Source organism: Entelurus aequoreus, linkage group LG03 (assembly GCF_033978785.1).
Source record: "Entelurus aequoreus isolate RoL-2023_Sb linkage group LG03, RoL_Eaeq_v1.1, whole genome shotgun sequence".
Lineage (NCBI taxonomy): Eukaryota > Metazoa > Chordata > Actinopteri > Syngnathiformes > Syngnathidae > Entelurus > Entelurus aequoreus.
The window spans coordinates 73,240,602-73,265,387 of record NC_084733.1 but is presented as its reverse complement, the minus strand read 5'-3'; the positions used below and the strand labels follow the sequence as shown (position 1 = coordinate 73,265,387).

At 38.7% G+C, this 24,786-nt stretch overlaps 1 protein-coding gene across 2 annotated transcripts; it reads left to right on the top strand.

Annotated features, from left to right (window-relative positions):
* The first annotated feature begins 267 nt into the window (after window positions 1-267).
* adpgk (ADP-dependent glucokinase) lies at window positions 268-22,655 on the top strand. Of its 2 annotated transcripts, none has more exons than XM_062042706.1 (8): window positions 268-455; window positions 7,552-7,775; window positions 13,178-13,403; window positions 13,477-13,539; window positions 15,778-15,898; window positions 15,975-16,171; window positions 16,260-16,358; window positions 18,139-22,655. In XM_062042706.1, exons 2-8 carry the CDS (start codon window positions 7,558-7,560, stop codon window positions 18,697-18,699), a joined length of 1,485 nt encoding a protein of 494 aa, XP_061898690.1. In that variant the 5' UTR covers window positions 268-455; window positions 7,552-7,557; the 3' UTR covers window positions 18,700-22,655. The 2 variants fall into 2 exon arrangements, with proteins under 2 accessions (XP_061898690.1, XP_061898689.1); XM_062042705.1 differs by having other exon boundaries at window positions 18,136-22,655.
* Window positions 22,656-24,786: the final 2,131 nt, after the last annotated feature.

Below are 24,786 nucleotides of genomic sequence, written 5' to 3'. Positions count from 1 at the left end.
GGATGGATGGATATATATATATGACCCCCAGCGGGCCTTTTGGATATCTCCCTAATTCTGAGGTCTCAAGGTTGGCAAGTATGCGCGGGTCCTGATATATGATCTAAATAGTATTTAATTTTACTTGTCACAAACGATGAGTTTAAAAAAAAAAAAAAAGTTGTGTGTATTTATTCCATTCAGCGCATGCATTTATTATTTTTAAAATGGTTTTATGTCGCTTCGATTTCGAAAGCTGAGCTGCACGTCTGCGCATGCGCGGGACGGGATGCGGAAGTGTGGCTGGCTGTGCGCTGTGACAGTGGCGGCGTTGGTGTTCACCGCCTTCCTTCATGACTCCGACCTTCGCCGCCGTCTCCATCCTCCAGCCGCTTTAACGCTCTTCATGTGGTCCTCCGGGAAACGACAAACACTTTCTTAACGACAAAAGTGTGAAACCTGCTCGCCCACGGCTGGTACGTCCTGCTTACATAGACTACCGAACACCCAGCGTTGTAGCTCCTCCGCTTTAAAAAACAGCAGTACACAACTTATTGGACAACAAGAGGTAACGTTGGGGAAATAATTGGACAAATGTGTCCTTTAATTCGATTAGTCGCTCCTCCGAGTGACATAAAGCTACTTACTGTTTTTTGTCAGATTAGTTCGAGGCTAACTTGATTTGAGACACCGGCTGCTAACTGCTACCACTAGCCGGACACGTTACATTACTGCCCTGCGGATTTACGACCAGCTAGTAAGCATGTTTAACTTCTATATTTGAGCAAACATGCACACAGCTGAGGGGAATTAATGAGGTGGCGTTCCGCTCAAAAGTTGTAAACAGGGCATGCTGGAAAGGAAATAAATAATACATGATTCATCCCTTTTCTATGGTGGCCAACAGGGACAAACGCGCCGAAACCAAAACAAAAAACGCAAATGCAAGAGAGAAATGTGAATTTTTTTGGGTGAATTATATTTATGTAGCGCTTTTCTCTAGTGCAGTGTTTTTCAACCTTTTTTGAGCCAAGGCACATTTTTTGCATTTAAAAAATCCGGAGGCACACCACCAGCAGAAATAATTAAAAAACGAAACTCATTGATTGATTGATTGAAACTCGTAGATTGCACAGTTCAGTACATATTCCGTACAATTGACCACTAAATGGTAACACCCGAATAAGTTTTTCAACTTGTTTAAGTCGGGGTCCACGTAAATCAATTCATTGTACAAATATATACTATCAGCATAATACAGTCATCAGACAAGTTAATCATCAGAGTATACACATTGAATTCCATCCATCCATCTTCTACCGCTTATTCCCTTCGGGGTCACGGGGGCGCTGGAGCCTATCTCAGCTACAATCGGGCGGAAGGCGGGGTACACCCTGGACAAGTCGCCACCTCATCACATTGAATTATTTACATTATTTACAATCCGGGGGGTGGGATGAGGAGGGTTTGGTTGATAACAGCACTTCAGTCATCAACAATTGCATCATCAGAGAAATGGGCATTGAAACAGTGTAGGTCTGACTTGGTAGGATATGTACAGCGAGCAGAGAACATAGTGAGTTCAGATAGCATAAGAACAAGTATATACATTAGAAATACATTTGATTATTTACATTTGGTTATTTACAATCCGGGGAGGTGGGATGTGTAGGGGGGCGGGTGTTAGTCAAGGGTTGAAGTTGCCTAGAGGTGTTGTTTTAGTGCGGTTTTGAAGGAGGATAGAGATGCACTTTCTTTAACACCTGTTGGGAGTGCATTCCATATTGATGTGGCATAGAAGGAGAATGAGTTAAGACCTTTGTTAGATCGGAATCTGGGTTTAACGTGGTTAGTGGAGCTCCCCCTGGTGTTGTGGTTATGGCAGTCATTTAAATTATGGAAGAAGTTTGACATGTACTTCGGTATCAGGGAGGTGTAGCGGATTTTATAGACTCTGCTCAGTGCAAGTTGTTTTACTCTGTCCTCCACCCTGAGCCAGCCCACTTTGGAGAAGTTGTCGCAATTGTTGTATATGACTTTAAACCATAACCAGGCATGCATCACTATAGCTCTTGTCTCAAAGTAGGTGTACTGTCACCACCTGCCACATCACGCCGTGACTTATTTGGAGTTTTTTTTCTGTTTTCCTGTGTGTAGTGTTTTAGTTCTTGTCTTGCGCTCCTATTTTGGTGGCTTTTTTTCTTTTTCTGGTATTTTCCTGTAGCAGTGTCATGTCTTCCTTTGAGTGATATTTCCCGCATCTGCTTTGTTTTAGCAATCAAGACTATTTCAGTTGTTTTTATCCTTCTTTCTGGGGACATTGTTGATCGTCATGTCATATTCGGATGTACATTGTCTTTGCTCCACAGTAAGTCTTTGCTGTCGTCCAGCATTCTGTTTTTGTATATTTTGTAGCCAGTTCAGTTTTAGTTTTGTTCTGCATAGCCTTCCCTAAGCTTCAATGCCTTTTCTTAGGGGCACTCACCTTTTGTTTATTTTTGGTCTAAGCATTAGACACCTTTTTTACCTGCACGTTGCCTACCGCTGTTTCCGACATCTACAAAGCAAATAGCTACCAGCTGCCACCTACTGATATGGAAGAGTATTACACGGTTACGCTGCCGAGCTCTAGACAGCACCGACACTCAACAACAACACATAATTTGCAGATTATAATTACTGCTTTGCAAAAAATATTTTTAACCCAAATAGGTGAAATTAGATAATCTCCCACGGCACACCAGACTGTATCTCATGGCACACTAGTGTGCCGCGGCACAGTGGTTGAAAAACACTGCTCTAGTGACGCAAAGTGCTTTTACATACCCAATATCTAATTTACATTTAAACCAGTGTGGGTGGCACTGGGACCAGGTGGGTAAAGTGTCTTGCCCAAGGACACAACGGCAGTGTCTAGGATGGTGGAAGCGGGAATCGAACCTGGAACCCTCAAGGTGCTGGCACGGCCACTCTACCAACCGAGCTATACCGCCCCGTCTCATGAATCTCATAAATCATGCGGAAATATCAGCATATATGAATTAAAAATGCTACAAATTCCAAAAATAGAAATGCCCAAAAGCCTAAAATGATGTACAAAGCAAACTGTGACCTGCTACCCAAGAATGTACAACAATTCTTCTCAACAAAAGAGGAGGAATACAACCTTAGAGGAAAATCTAATTTAAAACATTTGTATGCTCGTACAACACTTAAAACATTTAGTATATCTGTATGTGGAATTAAATGATGGAATGGATTAACCAAAGATATCAAACAAAGCACCAATATGATTCAGTTTAAGAGACTGTTCAAACTACAAGTGTTCACAAAGTACCGGTACACAGAACAAGAATTGTGATGAACATCTTGAACCCTTTTATTTCCTTTTTTTTATATATATATATATATATACATATATATATATATATATATATATTGAGACAAATATTATTTATGTATTATTATTTGTATGCTTACTATGGTATATTATTTATTTATTATTAATTTGTTCAGATCACCAAGAATACAAGTTTGCACTGTCATTGGGATGTTTAGATTTAGGAATGTGATTGCTTCTTTTGTTGTTTTCAACCATAACTCTTTTATTCTCTGACATTCCCACAGTAAATGAACAAGAGTTCCATCAGCTGCCCGACACTTCATGCATAACTTGCTATCTACTGCACCAATTTTAAACAGCTGAGAAGATGTAAAATACAATCTATTTAAGATCTTAAATCAACTCAACTTATTTTTAATGCTTCTAAAGGGCTTATTGGCATTTTTCTAAAAATCATTTCATGATATGTCTCTTTCATCTGAAATGTTTAAGTTGATCATCCATTTCCGAATACATGCATCATTTGCAATTCTAGTATGGTATTCATTTATTATTTAATACAAAATTTTAAATAATTTCTTAGTTTTGTATTGATTAAAAAGTGAGTCTTCCGGTTCATGGCTATTAAAGGACATACTTTCAGAGGATATGCATTTCTTTACAGCGTGTTTTAAAGTGATACAATTAAAACAATTATTTCTATTATATTGATCAACTAATTAATTGAACGGTTCTAAGGACTTTATCACGTTTTTTACTTTGGATTAAACATGATTAACCACAGGTGATTACTTGCTTGCATAAGTAAAATCTGCTTAAGAAAAGCCCAGTATTTGTACACAAATGCAATTTTATTGTCAGATTGTCATTCAGGAACGTTTTTAAATGTTTTACTTGAATGCATGTCATTTATTTGCACAAAACGTTTTTATAGAAAGTTCTTTCGAGTTGCATTTTGGAGTGACATTTGCCAGTGAGAATGTACTCACTCATTTTTGCACTGACGTATGTATTGATCTGATCGCTGACCATATAGCAGTTAAGGTAAAAGAGCTTGTACGGTCAGAATAAATTGCAAGAGTAATCTAAGTGTGTTCATGATTATTGCGATCATTTTTTGTGATTAATTGCATGAGTTAACTCAATCATATTGACAGCCCTAAGAATATTACATCTTAAGTCTTTAAGACTGCTATCCCTTAGGTCTGAGTCATTTTTATTAGACTCCCTATTGTTTATCACTATTTGAATTCCAATGGTCTTTGTGTCGTTCTTCATGGGAAGTCCTGGAAGGACAGTTGACAGGTGACTTTTTTTTCAAAACAGAAATTAAAAGAAAGATATAGATTTACAGTATTTTCCGGACTAAAGAGCACACCGGTATATAAACCACACCCACCAAATTTGAGGGAATTTTTTTATTTTTCATATTTTGGCTGCACCCGACTATTAGCCGCGGATCTACACGTGAAATAAATTATTTAAACAGAAATATTTTGTAAATGTTTGTAAATTAATTTCCAAACTGTGTCTGTAACACGGCAGTATAACGGCTGGTCGAACAAAACCGAAGTCATCGTTATGGACCCACTAGCTGCAGATGCTAGCTCTCCAATCAACTAAACAGACTTAATAACTCCACGGTGACATCTTGGTGAATTTACTGAGGAATTTGTGAAACTGAAACAATACAAAAAAAATGCCATTGCAAGTTAATAATACTAACACAGACACTCGAAACGTGTTACCATAGTAGTTAATGCTATTGGCGCTAGCTTCATTACATTACAATAGCACAAACAAACATACATGAAAACACTCCAACAGACATGGGACGGTATACCAAGTATTAACAATTTATGGTATATTATAAAGCTTGCAAACGTGGCTTGGAGTGATGAATGGAGAATCCATACGAGTAAAAACGCTATGGATGGCTAGAAGACTGAACGGCACACGGTTGAAAGGACTAAATTGAAGGATACTGCAGAACCTGCAGTGGGCGAACTCATCGAAAAGATAGCGCCATAGCACAAACAATAACACACATCAGTGTGTTTGCTTGTTGTTTTTTTTTCAAAACTATTGCATTATGGCCGTCAGCAAAGAAAAATCCATAAATTAGCCGCACGGTTTTATAAGCCGCGGGGTTCAAAACATGGGATGAATATAGAAGTTTATAATCCGGAAATTACGGTAAGTCAACCTTGTTTAGAATTAAAATCAACATTTAAAAAATAAGTTACGCGATGGGAGTCAGCGGCACCCCTGTGCATCATTTATTGCAATGATGGAAGAGTGAAAGTGATTAAAATTGTGGCGATATTTTAAATCCATCCTTTGTTCATTTTTATACTCTTATTCTCATTTACTACTATGTAAGCGTGTCTTTTTACACAAAACATTAAAACGTTCAAATATCACAGGGCCTGACGTCGCAGAAGCTCAGTCAGAAATATTGCGAGTCCAAGAAGTGACGTATTCTTCGCGCATGCGTGGACAGATCGGGTCTTCTGAGACTGATAGGTTAGTGACAGTGTCAACTGTAGGTGGTAGAACCAGGGAGTGGAGATAACTTGCCCTGGGGCACGGGAAGAGCGAGGAAGACCTGTCTGCAACAACATTCCAACGACAGTGTAGCTGGAGTAAAATGGCAGTGTTTGTTTGTGATGCAGCTTGTTAAAGTATAAAAGGATATAACATTTTCGCTTTTAGTGCAAAATAAACATGGTAGTAAAAATAGATGGCTCCAAAATTAATTCACTTAATATTAGTATAATGACTGATAGAATATGTGATAATAATGTTATCAGACATCTTGTAAACACCATATGCTTGTACTATGTTTTAGATGGGTTCATGCTAGTACATTGCTAAATCCATCCCATAATTTTACTCCACATATTGATTTGCTAAAAATGTATGTGATCAATCACCATTTTTGCATTTTGAGCATGTGTTGTGTCTAGGGCTGCAACTAACGATTAATTTGATAATCGATTAATCTGTCGATTATTACTTTGATTAATCGATTAATAATCGGATAAAAGAGACAAACTATATTTCTATCCTTTCCGGTATTTTATTGAAAAAAAACAGCTTACTGGCACCATGTTGTGGACATTGGGGGTGCAGCATACACCAACAATAACACAGAAATGTAACTAATCAGAACTGAATCAGATATTGTACACGTTTCTGTTGTGAATAATAAAGGATTCATTTTAGGCTGCCTCTGAATAATAGCATGAAATATTCCAGCACCTTCATAACGTTTAGTTATACTAAAGCGGCAAATCTAAATATATTTATATAGCTTTATCGGCCCGGCTACATTGATCCATTATGAAACCAACCAGAGATATTTCTGTTTGTTACGTTTATTTCCAAATTGGTAACCGTGCGTTTTCTCTCTCAAAACGGAGCCAAATGTGCCGGAGACACATTATCAGCCCCGCGTTGCAACAAAGGCATAACGTTAAAGTTACTTACAAAAAAGCTGAACTCATGAATGCTTGTTGCCACTATGGACTTAAAAAGTTACGTACTGTGAGTTCCTCCCTTCATCCATGGCTCCAACATTTTTTTTCTTCAGGTGCTCCAGAAGCAATGTTGTACTTCCGTGCCATTTTGCAGGAAACGGTCTTCTTTGAAGTCTTTAAAGTGAAGTGTTCCCACACTTTTGACGACTTAGGTCGTACACTTTTCTCCATTGAAGCAATAACCTCAAGATGTTTCTCCGCTAAACTATCGGTAGTGTTTTCCTGCGCCATTTTTCGAATTTTTCCAGCAAAGGAGACGCCGTCGTCACGTGAGCTGCACATGACACATCATTTGCTAGCTTACGCCACCTCATGAGACGTAACCTCAGCGCCGCCCTGGTGCTGTTTTGTACTGTTTTTGTACTGTTTTTATACTTATTTTGATTGTTTCTCAGCTGTTTGTAAATGTTGCAGTTTATAAATAAAGGTTTATAAAACAAAAAAAAACCAACAAAAAAACCAAAAAAAAGCCTTCGCGCATGCGCATAGCATAGTTCCAACGAATCGATGACTAAATTAATCGCCAACTATTTTGGTAATCGATTTTAATCGATTTAATCGATTAGTTGTTGCAGCCCTAGTTGTGTCCTTTCTTGTGGAAAGAAAATGCTGAAGGTGCAGGGATAAGCAGGAGCACATTATTACTACGAACTATCTTGATTTATTTCAATGGGTTTGTGTCCGCAGTGCATCATGTGGAGGAAGGCCTCGGTTGCGGCCCTCCTGGCGCTGGCGGTTGGCTACCTCTACCACGGTGGCCCGGAGTTGCCCGAGCAGCTTCTCCAGTACATCAGCCTGCCCGGCTTCCAATCGTCCCAGCAGAGCCAGCGGCACGTGGAGCGGGTCATTTCTGACGCCTGGGACTCGCTGATCACGTTGCCCGTGCGGCAGTGGAGCCGAGTGGCCGTCGGGTAAGTTGAAGGACTACTGTGTCCATGCCCTCACCTCTCTCATCCGTCCAATGCGGCGTGACGAAGACATTTCTTAGGACGAAGAATGTGTCTGAGCTTGTTCCTCTGTGAGAACTTTGTCCTAAAGAGTCAGTACTCTGCATAGATTTATTAGCGTACTGTTTTGGGGGAAAAAAACACAATTAGAGTCAGTCAAAACTTCCTTTATTTATAAAGAGCTTTTTCATACATAAAGAAAAGAAAAATGTTACCTAGAGCGCAGACCAAGGCAATTGTGAAGTGTATTTGTGTTCTTTTGTCCGTTTGTTGGTTAGTTAGCAGGCTACTTGTTGGTCCATAGAGGATACAAACTGAAGAGTGGCATTATGATCTGCGCAGACCCTTCCTTTGATGCCATAGTGTTTCAAACTGTAATTGCAATCCAATCCATTTTTATTTATAGAACACATTAAAACAGTGCTTCTGCTTTATGTTCTGTTTCGGCCCCCACTCTCCACCATGACTGTAAATAGTATAATTTGTGAATAAAATTGTTATAACTATACCTTTGCATAACATTGTCAACTTATTAACATTAAAGGAAACAACACACCGTCATTTCCTCGTCTCCCACAGCGGTTATAGTGAAGCCTAGTGCTACATACGCTTCATCATGTTCTGGTACGGCAACAAAAAGCATGTTCCCCAAGGTCACAGGGGGACCCGCCCGACTATTTCAAAAGGACTGCCTTAAAACAACCACAGAGAACTGTACAACAAAGAAAAATAAATATACTGTATAAAGAAGTCATAATTAAAAATACAAATAATCTCCTGTTTGTAGAATGAAATTTATTAATTCAAATGAAATGTTTTTACTGTAGGAAATAACGGAAATGTAATTAATCTGTCCAAGTTTCAAAGCAGAGTCAGTAAAAAAAATCTTAATTAACTGTGTAAGCAATGTTTAAAGGGGAACTGCACTTTTTTGGATTTGTGCCTGTAATTCACAATCCTTATGAAAGACAAGAACACGTATGTTTTTTTTTGTATTTATTCTAACTCGTAAATAAATGTAAATGCAAGTTTGCTTACAATGGAGCTAATATGTCACATTTCGTGACCTCAATTTTAACCAAGCGTTAGCGAAATTGTTACTATAAGTGCTAACGTTGAGGACCTTTGACCTACATTTAGCGACGCATTGATCAGACAGAGGCAACTTCCTTATGCTGTTTTATTGACATCATCAGCTGGTGAGCTGCTTTCTCGCCTCGAAACTTGAGAAAGTTAATTCTAGATTATTAATCATGCCCTGCATCTTGATAGTAAATTGAAGTTGTTACATTTTGACAGCCAACTTATATCTGGAAATGGCAAAAAAGACCAAAAAAGATGCTTTGTTCCGCCCCCTTTTTTTTCTTAGCGAAGATTATGAGTCATTCTCTATCCAAACGGGAATATATGAACATCCTAACATTCGGCATCCGAGTAAGAGCAAACATTAATAATAATAATAATAATGGATTAGATTTTATATCGCACTTTTCTATTATTAGATACTCAAAGCGCTCACATTGTACAGTAAGTGATGTTTAATTATGTTTGTTGGCTCTCATGAAGTCTGCAGTAAGTAGTAATCAGTGACCCTTAGCCTCCGTTAGGGCTAGGCCGATAAAATGATGTCAATATTTATCACGATAGACACATAAACGATATCAATATAAGATGCGTTTGATAAAACATGCAATAAAATGGTTACATTTTTTGGTCGGAAGAAACAAGAAATTATGAAGCAAGATTCTTTGCATTAAGTCACGCGCGCTCTGGGAAACCCAGCTAAACAGGAAACAGGAAGTGTCACTGAGCAATGTGAGTGACACGCTAGAAGCCTATCAGTTAACCGTATTAACTAGGGATGTCCCGATACAACTTTTTCACTTCCGATATGATACCGATATTGTAGCCTTGAGTATTGGCCGATACCGATATCAATACGATACGATATAGGCATGAATCATACATATATTTATTCCTTATTTTGTTGTGTGGAATGTTAGAAAAGGCTTGATAAAGTGATGTTACTGATGTTGTAGTGTTAAAACAGAAAACAATAGTCAGCAAGAGTAGGTATAGGAAAAACTGACCCATTTATTATTAACCAATTGGTTACATAAATTTTAACCTTCAACATAAGAGTATTACCTCAACAAATCCAATAAAAACAAAATGTTATATTTAAAGTGCAAATTAACCACTAATACCAACATCATTATACAATTGAATAGAATAAATTAAAAATAAATTAGAAGACCCTGAAAAATAACCTAAATAAATCCAATTTAAAAAAAAAAAAAACTTTTTAAAGTGCAAACAATTCAAGTTCACTTCAGTTATATTTTTACTGTCAGCATATGTTGGAAACAACTGTGGGCAGGGACAAAAACAACACAATATTGTCCACTGTGCAACTGCTCAAAGTTAAGAGTTCACAGCTCCAGTTTCACTGACTGACTGTGCCCAAAACAATGTAGTAATTACTCTTAGTCTTCACTGAAGAATAGTGTAAACACAATAAACATATCACTCTAATAACAAGAGCATAACACAAATAATAATCAGTCAGTGCTGACTACCCTTACCACTCCTCCTCCTCCTTCTCCACTATCTGCAGTCCGAGCAGAATGTGGAGATTTTTTTTTAAGAAGATAAGCATTTCGGCATGCTGTGCGGCAATACACTTTTTAACCTCTTCGTGCATCTGGGGTATAGTTTTGTCTACAATGTAGTGGCGGCTAGGAATAATGTAGCGAGGTTCGAGGTGCTCCATTAAACGTTTAAACCCGACATTACTCACCACCGACAGAGGCTGGTCATCAAGCACAATAAACTGGGCTATCTTTTCTGTTATGGCCATTGCATTTTTGCTGTCCCGTGGTAGTTTGTCACGTCTTGCAAAGCATTCGGCCAGTGTGGCTTGCTGAAGCGAGCCAGAGGTTTGTTGTTTCGCCTTGCTGCTCTCGCGAAAATCCTCATGTTCTTTTTTGTGGTCTTTTTTCAAATGTGCGTTGAGGTTGCTTGTATTGAACCTTCCCGGTTCTGTCCCTCCACGGGACACTTACGCCTGACAGATGTTGCATTTAGCGGCAACGTCTTTGTCCGAGTTTACGTTAAAATACTTCCACACAGCCGACATCACTACACTTTGCTGCGTTGTCGTTGTTGTGATCACGTGGGCTGTGCATGCTGGATCAGAGACGCTCTTCTTCGGTGGCCGGCACCAACGTTAATTAAGGGGCATTGCCGCCACCTACTGTGTTGGAGTGTGATCAAACCAGAGTCACCTATTATAGACGTGCTGCAGCGGTAAATGGACAGCTTATATCGGAGCGCTTATATCGGAGTTTTCAGATTCAGTCCGATAAAATCCGATATTCACTTTTTTGGCTAATATCGGACTGATTTCCGATATCAATATCGGATCGGGACATCCCTAGTATTAACTGTTTGGTTGCGCCGTCTTTCTGTCTCGTTGTGGATTCCCTGCATGGAGTGAGAAGAGAAAGTGTGATATCTAGATATATAGACTCAGTAACAGAAACTTGTCTTTAGTTTTGTTGGTTTTAATGCAGACAATGCGGCAACATCCTGACACTTTTAATGTGTCAGCTTAATGAGCAGCTTCCCAGACTACTCTGTGTAGTGTTCAATAGCTTATACACTACTGCCATCTAGTGTCTCGAAACTGCAACTAACTTCAAATTTACTGCAATTATTTTACTACCTGGCTACCAGACACCTTCTCCACTGATAAAAAAAAGCACCCTTGGTAAGTAGGAAATTGTATTACTGTATTTATTGGCAGGCGTAAATAAGTCATTAAATATAATTATCGATATTGATCAATATAGAAAATGTATATCGTGATACAGTTTTTAGCCATATCGCCCAGCCCTAGGCTCAGTTGTAAGCAGACTTTTACTTGCATGTATCTGCTATTTAGAATGCATAAAAACACAAAAACATGTTTGCTTGTTTCATATAAGGATTGTGAATGATAGGCAAAATTCCCGAAAAAAAATGTATTTCCCCTTTAACATGACATTTTATGCGTGAGTAACTGAGCAAGTGCACAAAAAAGGCTTACTTCTATTTTAAGTACATTAATTAAAACTACAAACTACTTGCCGATTGAGGCCGCATGACAGCAGTATATGGCGTCAAAACGGTGCCAAAATGATTGTGCGTAAGAACCACACACTGCGTGCGAATGTGGGCTCATTTTAAGCGCGTGCTGACTCCTTTTACGCCCACACAGACTCGCTCACAATGTGTCTTTCTCTTTCTCTACACACAGGTGGACTCTGTGTGAACGTACGATGTGTCTTTCTCTACACACGCAACGTTCCTCTTTTTTGGCACTTACGGGCAGGCAATTACGGGAGCCTGTTGTGTGATTAGAGTGTTTGGACGAATGACTCAATATTAGTGTGTTTTGTCATCTAATATGGTAAACACACTTTAAGGCTTTGGATGCCTACTGAGCTGAAACCAGATTGTTTCTGATTAGGGATTTAATGATAAAACGGTTTTAATACTAACTGCGGTAAAACTCCAGACGCCTCACCTCCCAGGGGGTGAACATGGGGATGGGTCAAATACAGAGGACCAATTTCACCACACCTAGTGTGTGTGTGACAATCGTTGGAACTTTAACTTTAATATTGCTGTTTTAAATTAAAATGATCGAAAAACCGTCATTGATAACTGCACTTTGATGAGCTCTCAGGCTGACTCGCACCAGCTGGTTAGCTTAATGTTAACAAGAAAACAAGAGACATTAACGTTAAAACATGGTCTAAACTTATATAAACACATTGCTGTCTGAGCAACTAAGATATTTAATTGTGCACAATAAACCCACAAGCTGTGCTCTCTCAGAACAGAGTGATCAGTCTCACTAGTAAACGAGACAGGGGTGTTTTAACGATGCGTTCAAGGACCGAAAGTTGAACAGAGTTGGACGCCACAACACCCGCCAGAAATACCACATAAAAATTGATTTTATTTGTTACGCATTTTTCATTTAAATAAATCTTAAAGTACTACAGTAAAAACCTAATATTTAAAAACATTTAATAAATATATAATATTAATAATAACTATTTGAAAATAATAAAATATAATGAAAAATATAAAAATAACAAATATAAAAAATTAAAAACAAAACTAGACCCCAGTAGGTTTTGTGACATTGTATATTTATTTTAGCTATTAAAAAGGTCATTTTTGAGCACATTCAACAATACTGCAATAATAATGATAAACGTGATATGAAATGTTCATATAGCTACAACCCTACTTCTGAGTACTTTGAACTCCAAATTGTAAGACTCACGAGTGTTTCCTCCTCCCTCGTCCAGTGTCAACGCCTGCGTGGACGTGGTGTTGTCGGGTGTGGGTCTGCTGCAAGCGCTGGCGGTGGACCCCGGCAGCGGCCTTGATCATGAAGTCCTGCACTCGAAAGAGGACCTGAAGGAAGCCTTCATCCATTATATGGAGCGCGGGGCTGCCGCTGAGCGTTTCTTCAGCGACAAGGTGGCGTTCCAGAGGATTGCCAGAGCAGCTGCCGAATATCCTGGTGCCAAGGTATGACCACCTTGACCTCCACTAATTTTCTACTTGGAACTCTTCTCACCCTTTGATTCTGTCTGTCCTCCAGCTGTATGTAGGAGGGAACGCCGCCCTCATCGGGCAGAAACTTGCAACCTATCCTGACCTCATGGTAAGAAACACGTGGCTGGTTTTAAAGTAGAGAACTGTAACAGGTTTTTTTTTTTAGCTGGGGACATTGCCATCAGCGCTAACACTAACACTGTGCATTTATGGAAATTACATTTTGGTTCTTTATATAGTTTAGTTTTTGTGTCAAATTTGAATAAACCTTAATCAGTCAAATAGTTCATTAAAAAATATTTAATTTAACAAAAGTGTGCGTCCCTTTATTAAATCATCCATTGATTAAACTGAAATTTAGATAATCTTTTGGAATTGGATTTATTTTATCATGACTAATGCGTGTAATTAATGACCATTTTTATTATGTGTATATATATATATATATATATATATATATATATATATATATATATATATATATATATATATATATATATATATATATATATATATATATATATATAGTAGAGATGCGCGGATAGGCAATTATTTCATCCGCAACCGCATCACAAAAGTCGTCATCCACCCGAACTAACATTTTATCAAAACCACAACCGCCCGCCACCCACCCGTTGTTATATATCTAATATAGACTATGCAAGGCATTCCTGTTAAAGAAAGGAGACTGATCCAATGCAGCAGAGACATTCAATGCGTGCCACGCATTAATATCTCTTGGCCACGCATTAGAGGCTAAGAGATATTAATGCGTGATAATATTATTTATCATTATTATAATATTATTGTCATTTCCATTAAGAAAGTGTTGACTATTATTGTTATTTTTTTTCCCTGGTCTTTAGTATACCCTTTTTTAGTTTGTCGCGTACCACATTGTGTTGTGGTGTGCTGTGTCACGCCAAATTTCTTCCCCCTACAAAAGCCTTTCCCCCCCATTTACTTCCGTGGTCATGTTTCCTCTTACGTCATTGACAGCGATCGATAGCACTTCGGCTTTGACTGCCCATCGCTGGAAGGATACTTCGTCTTTGACAGCTGCTGGAATCTGAAGAAATCGATTATTGTTTTTTTTTGTACAGACGCGAAACAGGACAGTCGCGTGCGGGTTAAGGACCCCCGGCAACTTTGTGACTTTATTGGACGCAGCCCCGGAAGTAAATGGGGGGGGGGGGAGGCTTTTGTAGGGGGGAAGAAATTTGGCGTGACAGCTGCAGCAGTGCCTGATGAATAGTTGCCTGTTTCAAAGAGTGCTGCTTGTTTTTCGTATGTGGGTAACAACATTTAACTATGTATTTTTTTTTTCTGAATTGGTTCAACCGCCACCCGCCCGAATCTATTTAAAATCTATTTTTTTCGTCATGCATCCGCCCGACGCGCGGATTATCCGCGTACTCCGCGGTTGTGTCCGCAAACCGCGCATCTCTAATATATAGTGTGTATATATACACTACCGTTCAAAAGTTTGGGGTCACATTGAAATGTCCTTATTTTTTAAGGAAAAGCACTGTACTTTTCAATGAAGATAACTTTAAACTAGTCTTAACTTTAAAGAAATACACTCTATACATTGCTAATGTGGTAAATGACTATTCTAGCTGCAAATGTCTGGTTTTTGGTGCAATATCTACATAGGTGTATAGAGGCCCATTTCCAGCAACTATCACTCCAGTGTTCTAATGGTACAATGTGTTTGCTCCTTGGCTCAGAAGGTTAATTGATGATTAGAAAACCCTTGTGCAATCATGTTCACACATCTGATAACAGTTTAGCTCGTTACAGAAGCTACAAAACTGACCTTCCTTTGAGCAGATTGAGTTTCTGGAGCATCACATTTGTGGGGTCAATTAAACGCTCAAAATGGCCAGAAAAAGAGAATCTCATCTGAAACTCGACAGTCTATTCTTGTTCTTAGAAATGAAGGCTATTCAACAAAATTGTTTGGGTGACCCCAAACTTTTGAACGGTAGTATATATATATATATATATATGTGTATGTATATATATATATATGTATGTGTGTGTGTATATACCGTATTTTTCTGAGTATAAGTCTCACCGGCCGAAAATGCATAATGAAGAAGGAAAAAAAATCGCTAAATCCGATTAAATCTTATACATCTAGTCTCTTATGTGAATGAGCTAAATAATATTATTTGATATTTTACGGTAATGTGTTAATAATTTCACACATAAGTCACTCCTGAGTATAAGTCGCACCCCCGGCCAAACTATGAAAAAAACTGCGACTTACTTCATGGATTGTTTTAAGTGTGTTTATTTCTGTTCCCAAACACTTTTATTGTTCTTGTTTTTAACGCCACAGGTTTTGTTATGTGGACCAGTTGGACCCAAACTTCACGAGATGCTGGATGAGCAGATCGTTGTTCCGCCAGGTTCGCTCCAGGAGACGGATGAATATCATCTTATACTGGAGTACAAAGCAGGTAAGTAGCACAGGTCACATGTTGAAAGCAACTCTCCTCATCCTGTCATCCTCATCATGTTCTTTCTCCTTTGCAGGTGAGCAGTGGGGTTCAACTCGGGCGCCTCAAGCTAACCGCTTCATCTTCTCGCACGACGTGTCCAACGGCGAGATGAGCTTGCTGGAGACGTTCGTGACGAGCCTGGAAGAGTTCCAGCCGGATTTGGTGGTCCTGTCCGGGCTCCACATGATGGAGGGTCAGGGCAGGCAGATGTGGGAGGAGCGTCTCAAAGAGGTCCGTCTCATGTTACATGTCACACGTTACATGTCACCTTCACACAAACCAAGGGAAATGGCTGGATTACCGTGTCTCCTCTTGGCAGGCGGTGGCGGCCATATCAGACATTCGTAAAGACATTCCCATTCACTTGGAGCTGGCCAGCATGACGGACAAAGACTACATGAACAGCATCATGCAGGAGGTACATGTTGGACACAGTCTTCCACAGGGTTGCCCGTTATAGACAATATAATTGATATACGATAGTTTTTAATACAATGGTTGTATCGTGATAATTAGAGATGCAGATAAATGCTTTAAAATGTAATATCGGAAATGATCGGTATCGGTCTTTTTATTATCGGTATCGTTTTTTGTTTTTTTTTGTTTTATATTAAATCAACATAAAAAACAAACGATACACTTACAATTAGTGCACCAACCCAAAAAACCTCCCTCCCCCATTTACACTCATTCACACAAAAGGGTTGTTTCTTTCTATTATTAATATTCTGGTTCCTACATTATATATCAATGTAGATCAATACAGTCTGCAAGGGATACAGTCTGTAAGCACACATGATTGTGCGTGCTGCTGGTCCACTAATAGTACTAACCTTTAACAGTTAATTTTACTCATTTTCATTAATTACTAGTTTCTATGTAACTGTTTTTATATTGTTTACTTTCTTTTTTATTCAAGAAAATGTTTTTAATTTATTTATCTTATTTTATTTTATTAATTTTTTAAAAAAGGACCTTATCTTCACCATACCTGGTTGTCCAAATTAGGCATAATAATGTGTTAATTCCACGACTGTATATATCGGTATTGGTTGATATCGGTATTGGTTTATATCGGTATCGGTAATTAAAGAGTTGGACAATATCGGCATATATCTGACATCGGCAAAAAAGCCATTATTGGACATCCCTAAAAAAAATATTTATAAGTTCTAGATTATGAACCTGATGAATGATATAATAGGAAAGAGATCAGCGTCATTCACTACTTATTCAATCACCGCTATTAATAGGGGTTACGTTTCAAGGCCCATGCAAAAGCCAAATAATTGACCACTCAGAAAAGGACCTACTGTATTTTTCGGACTATAAGTAGCAGATTTTTCATAGTTTGGCCGGGGGTGCGAATTATAGTCAGGAGCGACTTATGTGTGAAATTATTAACACATTACCGTAAAATATCAAATAATATTATTTAGCTCATTCACGTAAGAGACTAGACGTCTAAAATTTCATGGGATTTAGCGATTAGGAGTGACAGATTGTTTGGTAAACGTATAGCATGTTCTATATGTTATAGTTATTTGAATGACTCTTACCATAATATGTTACGTTAACATACCAGGCACGTTCTCAGTTGGTTATTTATGCGTCATATAATGTACACTTATTCATCCTGTTGTTCACTATTCTTTATTTATTTCAAATTGCCTTTCAAATGTCTATTCTTGGTGTTGGGTTTTATCAAATAAATTTCCCCAAAAAATGCGACTTATACTCCAGTGCGACTTATATATGTTTTTTTCCTTCTTTATTATGCGTTTTCGGCTGGTGCGACTTATACTCCGGAGCGACTTATACTCCGGAGCGATTTATACTCCGAAAAATACGGTACTTATGATACTCTAAGCCAGGCATATTCCACTAGCTAGTATTGTCTTGGGGCCACATTTTCAGAGCGCTAAGGACCGGCTCCAGCATCTTCCTGCTGGAAAATGTTAAGTGAATGGACTTACGTGACAGCGCCCTCTGCTGGATTCATAGCTTTTTTTCCCTGCAGAGCGCGCCATCAGACCACTTTCTACTTAAGTTAGAATTAATTAAAAAAATGATCTACCATGTTAAGCAGAAAAGGAAATATCCGGAGGTTTACTGTAATATTTCAGTCTTTGCTGCTGACTGGACTGATCCGTGGTGATGATGTCTTTCATGACGTGGTCGTGTCTTCCTGTTAGCAGTTCATGCCCATTGTCAGCTCCATTGGGCTGAACGAGCAGGAACTGCTGTTCCTGTCGCAGGCCGGCGGCGGGCCACACGCTCACCTCAGCACCTGGAAGGGCGTCCCCGACGTGGGCCAGGTCAGCGACATCCTCCTGTGGATTCTGGAGCGCCACGGCCGCAGCGACCCCTCATCAGAGGCCGACCTGACCCGCGTCCATTTCCACACCCTGGCCTACCACGTGCTGGCCACGGTGGACGGCTACTGGGGCAACCAGGCGTCGGCGGTGATGGCGGGGGCTCGGGTGGCCAGCAGTCAGGCGTGCGGCGTGCAAGCGGTGGACGTCAGCAAGGTGGAGCTGAAGGCGCCGCTCCATTTTCACAGTTCACACTCGGAGCCCCGGGAGTCGCTGTCACTCGACCCTGCGGCCCCGGTGGCGGTGTGGCGTCGGGGAAACGTCACCTTCCACCTGACGCCGGTGCTGGTCTGCAAGCTGCCGCTTCGGACAGTGGGACTCGGCGACGCCATCTCAGCGGAGGGACTTGTTTACTCGGAGCTAACGAGCCAGCAGCACGTCTGATGCTGCCTGCAGTCAGACCATCCAGGTGATGGGCTGAAGGTGAGCCTGCTTCTGCGTCTTCCTCTACGCTTTCAAATCCTGCCTGTGGACACGTCCTGATTCCCTCTGTCGTCTGCCGGGTCTTCCTGTGCTGACACGGACTGTGGGCGATAGTGGGACATCTTTGAAGTGGCTCACCAATTTTATCTGGGTATGTGTGCCTTCACATAGGTCAATATCGTCACCAAACTAAGGCTAACCTTGTCCACACGAACACACATATTGAAAATATTTTCCATTATTTCACATTACCGCCATCAAATTCAAAGCATTTATCTCCACTTAAAAAAAAATTCTGAAAAACAAACTAGCAAAAAAAAACATTTCTAAATGGGTGCATCCACCAAAGTGAAACAATGTACAGTGGAACTTCGATTTACGGACTTAATTGGTTTTTGACAGGCTTCGCTAGTAAAAAGGTTTGTATAGTGAAGCAAATTTCTCCATAAGAAACCTTGTGAATATAAATAATGGGTTCCTTGATAAAAGTCCATATTTTAGTTAAGGTTTGAACACAATATAAAGTGCTATACGGTATTGTATATCAAACAAATATAACAAGGGGGTGATGCATTAACTCTTTATTAACAAGCCAAACAAACAACAACATGCCGCTGTCCTGTATGCGCTGCTCTGCCATTAAGCGCACGTACACAATCAGAAATCACAAAAATCCTTAACTTTATACAACAATATTGCTACAATAATCAACATTTCAAAAAGTTAAATCCACTTACATTAAAAGGAAACTGCCCTTTTATTTAATTTTGCCTACCGTTTACAATATTTGTGTAACGGAAGAACAAATGTTTTTCTTTTTTTCAATGCCAACAAACATAATAAAACATAACTCGCTGTACAATGTCTGCTGTCATTAGGATGTTGACTGGTATGATGTTCATATATTCCCATTTAGATAAAGAATGAGTCATAATCTTCGCAAAGAACAATGAGGTGAAACTAAGCGTCTTTTCGTGTCTTTCTCGCCATTTCTGCATCTAAATTGGATGCCAAAGTGTACCAACTTGTCAGATTATGTCCTCATGCTTCTACTATCCAGGTGAGAGGCGATCTGGATTAAATTTTGGAGCTTTGATGCTTAAAAGCAGCTCACCGCAGCCACTGATGTCAGTGCAGCCAGCACAAGGTGTTAGCTCCCTCTGATCACGGCGCCGCTATAAATAGTTGGTCTGTGTTAGCGCTTATAATAACAATATCGCTAATACTTGGTTAATATTCAAGTCATAAAATGTAAATGAAGTATTTTTGGCGTTTTTTTAAATGTTTTTTTGAGAGATTTATGGGCAGAATAGAGGACATCCCATTGACTGTATTTACGAGTTAGAATGCATAAAAAAATAATTAATCTGTCATCATGTCTTTTATAACGATTGGGAACGATAGGCAAAATTTAAAAAAGTGCAGTTCCTCTTTAACATTGGAGAAGGAGGATCTGATGAGAAAACAGCATACAGAGGGAGAGTAGGGAGGGTGGTGTGTGTGTGCGTGAAGAAGCGCCGCTGAACAACAGGTAGTGTCTTCTCCACTGTAAAATAAGCCTGTTTTCCATCTCTGGTCTCATCACAATTAAAAATTGCCTGCTTTGTTGAATCTTCCATACTAGTGAGTGCCAATAATGTACTATTTGCAAATAGTCTTTTTTTTTTTTACGCCAGAGCGATTCCCTCTTTCTTTTTACGCTGGTCTGTTGTTTTTTTGGAACTCATATTGAGTTAGCAAAATGGACAACACTTGTCAAAGGGGTAAACAACACAAAAAAGGCACACACACACACTTAGGCGCTGAGAAGTAACTAGTAGTGTACTGTGCAGCAAGTGATGCCCTCCCAAAAATCCTGCACCCTGCTTTTTGCCTGCAGGCAGGACACAAAATTAATTAAGCGTTTGTACATAGAGACTTGTGTCACACACACAGGCATATTCGGCACAATCGAAAAGTTTGCAAATAGAGGGGTTTGTAAGTCAAGGTTTCACTGTACTGAAATAATCTGTGGCCATCATAAAACCATAATTAACTGTACACAAAAAAATTAAGTCAAAGTAAGGCATTTTTGAACAACATGCGAGTAAAAATAAGTTAGACATAAATGACACGTGTCTCACTTTTTAACATTGTCTCACAAGGTTACAAATACATCAACAACTGTTCACTCAAGAATAAAAAGAAGCTAAGTTGACCAAATGTGTGTTACAACTGAAAGGAAGGAAAACAACTCACCTTTGATGGTTGATTTCTAGGTCTGGCAGCCAGACCTGGTACTATGTTGTACCATCTTCATCATTTTGGGATGGTCTGGATTAGGAGTTATGGTTGATTTTTGAAGGACATTCCTCGAACTCCAAATTGTGCAATTTTGGGGCGTTTGACATCTAAGGTTCCACGGTACCTGTTTTTAAATTGGACAGTGGTGATTTTCAGGATTGTCAGTCCTCCTGTACTCTTCTTTTCCTCGGATAGTATTGCTGTGTTTCCATTCAACTACACCACCTGGTGCTTTGGCATGCACATGACAGAGAAAATATTTCTTAATATCTGTGTACGTGTGGACATAGCATGAAAATATTCACATTTAAATGGACTAAACATTATTTCATCTTGTTAAATGTCTTTTGTTTCTCTTTTTTGTTGAGTTTGTGTACCAAAAAATAATTGCAGGATTCCCTCAGACTTATTAACTTGTTGTTATGAAGACACATGTGACATTTTTTTTTAAATTCCGCATAGAAGCGAATTGTTCCTATTCTTATGGGGGTTAATTTGTGTCATTATTATGAAAGCATTTTTTGACAGTTTATGCAACTGAATGTTTTGCATCTGAATTTTGTGAATTTATTTTTTTTACATCAAATTATGAGAATTTCATAAAAAATGTATTTTATTTTATTTCATAACTTTCATAACTTTATTCAGCGGAAGTAGGTCTTGAGTTTTGACTCAACAAATATTTTTGCAACAAACTTTTTAACACTGAATTTTTATACACTATATTTTAAAACACGTTATTTTAACAAACTTAAATTTTAAACACACAAACGTTTATGTCATGAAGTTGTCAGCATAATTTGATTGAGTTCGTGAGCAAGGTTTGTGTGTTTAAAAATTCTGTTTAAAAGAATTCAGTGCACAAATATTTATTGCTTTTAAACTCAAGACTGGTAAACTGGTCAATTGAATTAAAAAAAATGTATTAAATGAAAATCTGATGAAATTGTGTTCACAAAATACAAATCATTGCATAACTTCAGTGTCAAAAAAGCTTTTGTAGTAAGTACACAGATTAACCTCCATATACTCTCATGTTGCAAAGCACAAAGCGTCATTGTTGTTTTTTTATTACCATTTTTGTTTTATCACAACTTTAACATGTGAACCTGGACACTGTTATAGTGGATGGAGTCTTTATGCACGCAAATTATCTATCTATCCATCTATCAGCAGGCACCACATTGCAAACATGAAGTTTAGACAGAAATTACTTGTTTTTTTTCATAATCTTGTAGTAAAGCGATTCACTGGAGAATCCCCAACGCCTGTCCAATCTGAACTTCAGCAAAAGCATCTTACCTGATTTATATGCTATATTATGTTGTTGTTTTTTACATTGTTTGCTCAAACTATGAAAGGCTAGAATAATGTACATTTATGACTGTCCCGTGTGTTCCTCCCCCCCAATACCTCAAAGCATTTCATGGATCAGTCTTAATGCAAAATGTGACCGGGGCATTTCACACTAGACACCTTAGATTGTTTGCACTACAGTAGGTGTAAAGGTGAATGTAACCCCAACCCCTCCTAGCAAGTACAATCTAGTCAAATAACTATATCATTGTGGATGACCTACGTTCTTAACATTTGTCATTTACTTGTACTTTTTCATTAAAATGTATATCTACCAAAAGTTTTATGCTGTGGTTTTTCCTGACTAAAGTGCCAGTTAAAGTTGGAATTAGTTCATGGGTGTGCAGATTATTTCCAATGAGGTCTGCACACTGAAATATTAAAATAAGTGGGGGCCATTTTGATATTTAATTTATAGAGCTAATACTAATATATGTATATATATATATATATTAGGAGTGTGGGAAAAAATCGATTCGGATTCGAATCGCGATTCTCACGTTGTGCGATTCAGAATCGATTCTCATTTTTAAAAAATCGCATTTTTTTTGTGTGATTTTTTTTTTAAATTATTTTTTAATTTTTTAAAAAATTTATCAATCCAACAAAACAATACACAGCAATACCATAACAATGCAATCCAATTCCAAAACCAAACCCGAACCAGCAACACTCACAACAGCAATAAACAGAGCAATTGAGAGGAGACACAAACACGACACAGAACAAACGAAAAGTAGTGAAACAAAAATGAATATTATCAACAACAGTATCAATATTAGTTACAATTTCAACATAGCAGTGATTAAAAATCCCTCATTGACATTATCAATAGACATTTATTAAAAAAAAGGAAAAAAAAAAAGAACAATAGTGTCACAGTGGCTTACACTTGCATCGCATCTCATAAGCTTGACAACACACTGTGTCCAATATTTTCACAAAGATAAAATGAGTCATATTTTTGGTTCATTTAATAGTTAAAACAAATTTACATTATTGCAATCAGTTGATAAAACATTGTCCTTTACTATTATAAAAGCTTTTTACAAAAATCTACTACTCTGCTTGCATTTCAGCAGACTGGGGTAGATCCTGCTGAAATCCTATGTATTGACTGAATAGAGAATCGTTTTGAATCGGGGAAAAAAAAAAAAAATATATATATATATATATATATATATATATACAGGCACCCCCTGTATTATTTTTTTGGACGGATTAATAAAAAAATAAAAATAAAATCAAAACTTTTTTTTTTAAATTTAATCTAAAAAGGCAAGATTGCCTTTTTTAGGTAGGGTGAGTAAATCAACCATAAGATTCTCCTGAGCTCATTGTAAAAAAATGTTTGAGACTACTTCATTGTTTGAGAGGAAGAGATTCCATGTGCTATTTGCGCCAAATGTTCTGCAAACATTCTGCGAGAAGAAAACCAACATTGTGCTTCAACACATCAAACCTTATCTTGGCACTTGAAATGCGAGCATTGCTACGACGGTGTTTTGAAAGCCTACAAAGATGGCTGCAGCTAAAGAATCTGCCCGAAAAAGAGTCGCAAATAAAGGTGTGCACGAATTAAATGTAAAAAATAAAATATATACTGTATATAATAATTATCGGTTATCTGTATCATTCTCGAGAAGCAGAAAGTTATATGTATCGGTAATGGCTTGATAAATTATGCATCTCTAGTTTCTCTCTGTAAGAAGGGGAACCGGAGGGTGTGTTCCAACTATCGTGGGATCACACTCCTCAGCCTTCCCGGTAAGATCTATTCAGGTGTATTGGAGAGGAAGTTACGCCGGATATTCGAACCTCGGATTCAGGAGGAACAGTGCGGTTTTCGTCCTGGTCGTGGAACTGTGGACCAGCTCTATACTCTCGGCAGGGTCCTTGAGGGTGCATGGGAGTTTGCCCAACCAGTCTACATGTGCTTTGTGGACTTGGAGAAGGCATTCGACCGTGTCCCTTGGGAAGTCCTGTGGGGAGTGCTCAGAGAGTATGGGGTATCGGACTGTCTGATTGTGGCGGTCCGCTCCCTGTATGATCAGTGTCAGAGCTTGGTCCGCATTGCCGGCAGTAAGTCGGACACGTTTCCAGTGAGGGTTGGACTCCGCCAACTTCATCCATGGCCACTTGGAGAGGACCGCATATGTGGGTAACCCCCCCCCCCCCTCTAGGGGAGACCGAAAGCAATGGATGTCGAGTGGGTTTGACATAATATTGTGAAAGTCCAGTCCATAATGGATCCAACACATCAGCGAAAGTACAGTCCACAGTGGATCCAACACAACCACTTTGTATGTGGTTTTATTCTATAACAATATTTTTAGAATGTGCTACTGGCACCCCTGAATGTGTTGATGAGACAGTGCTATATAGGCTAATGAATGAATAAATAAATAA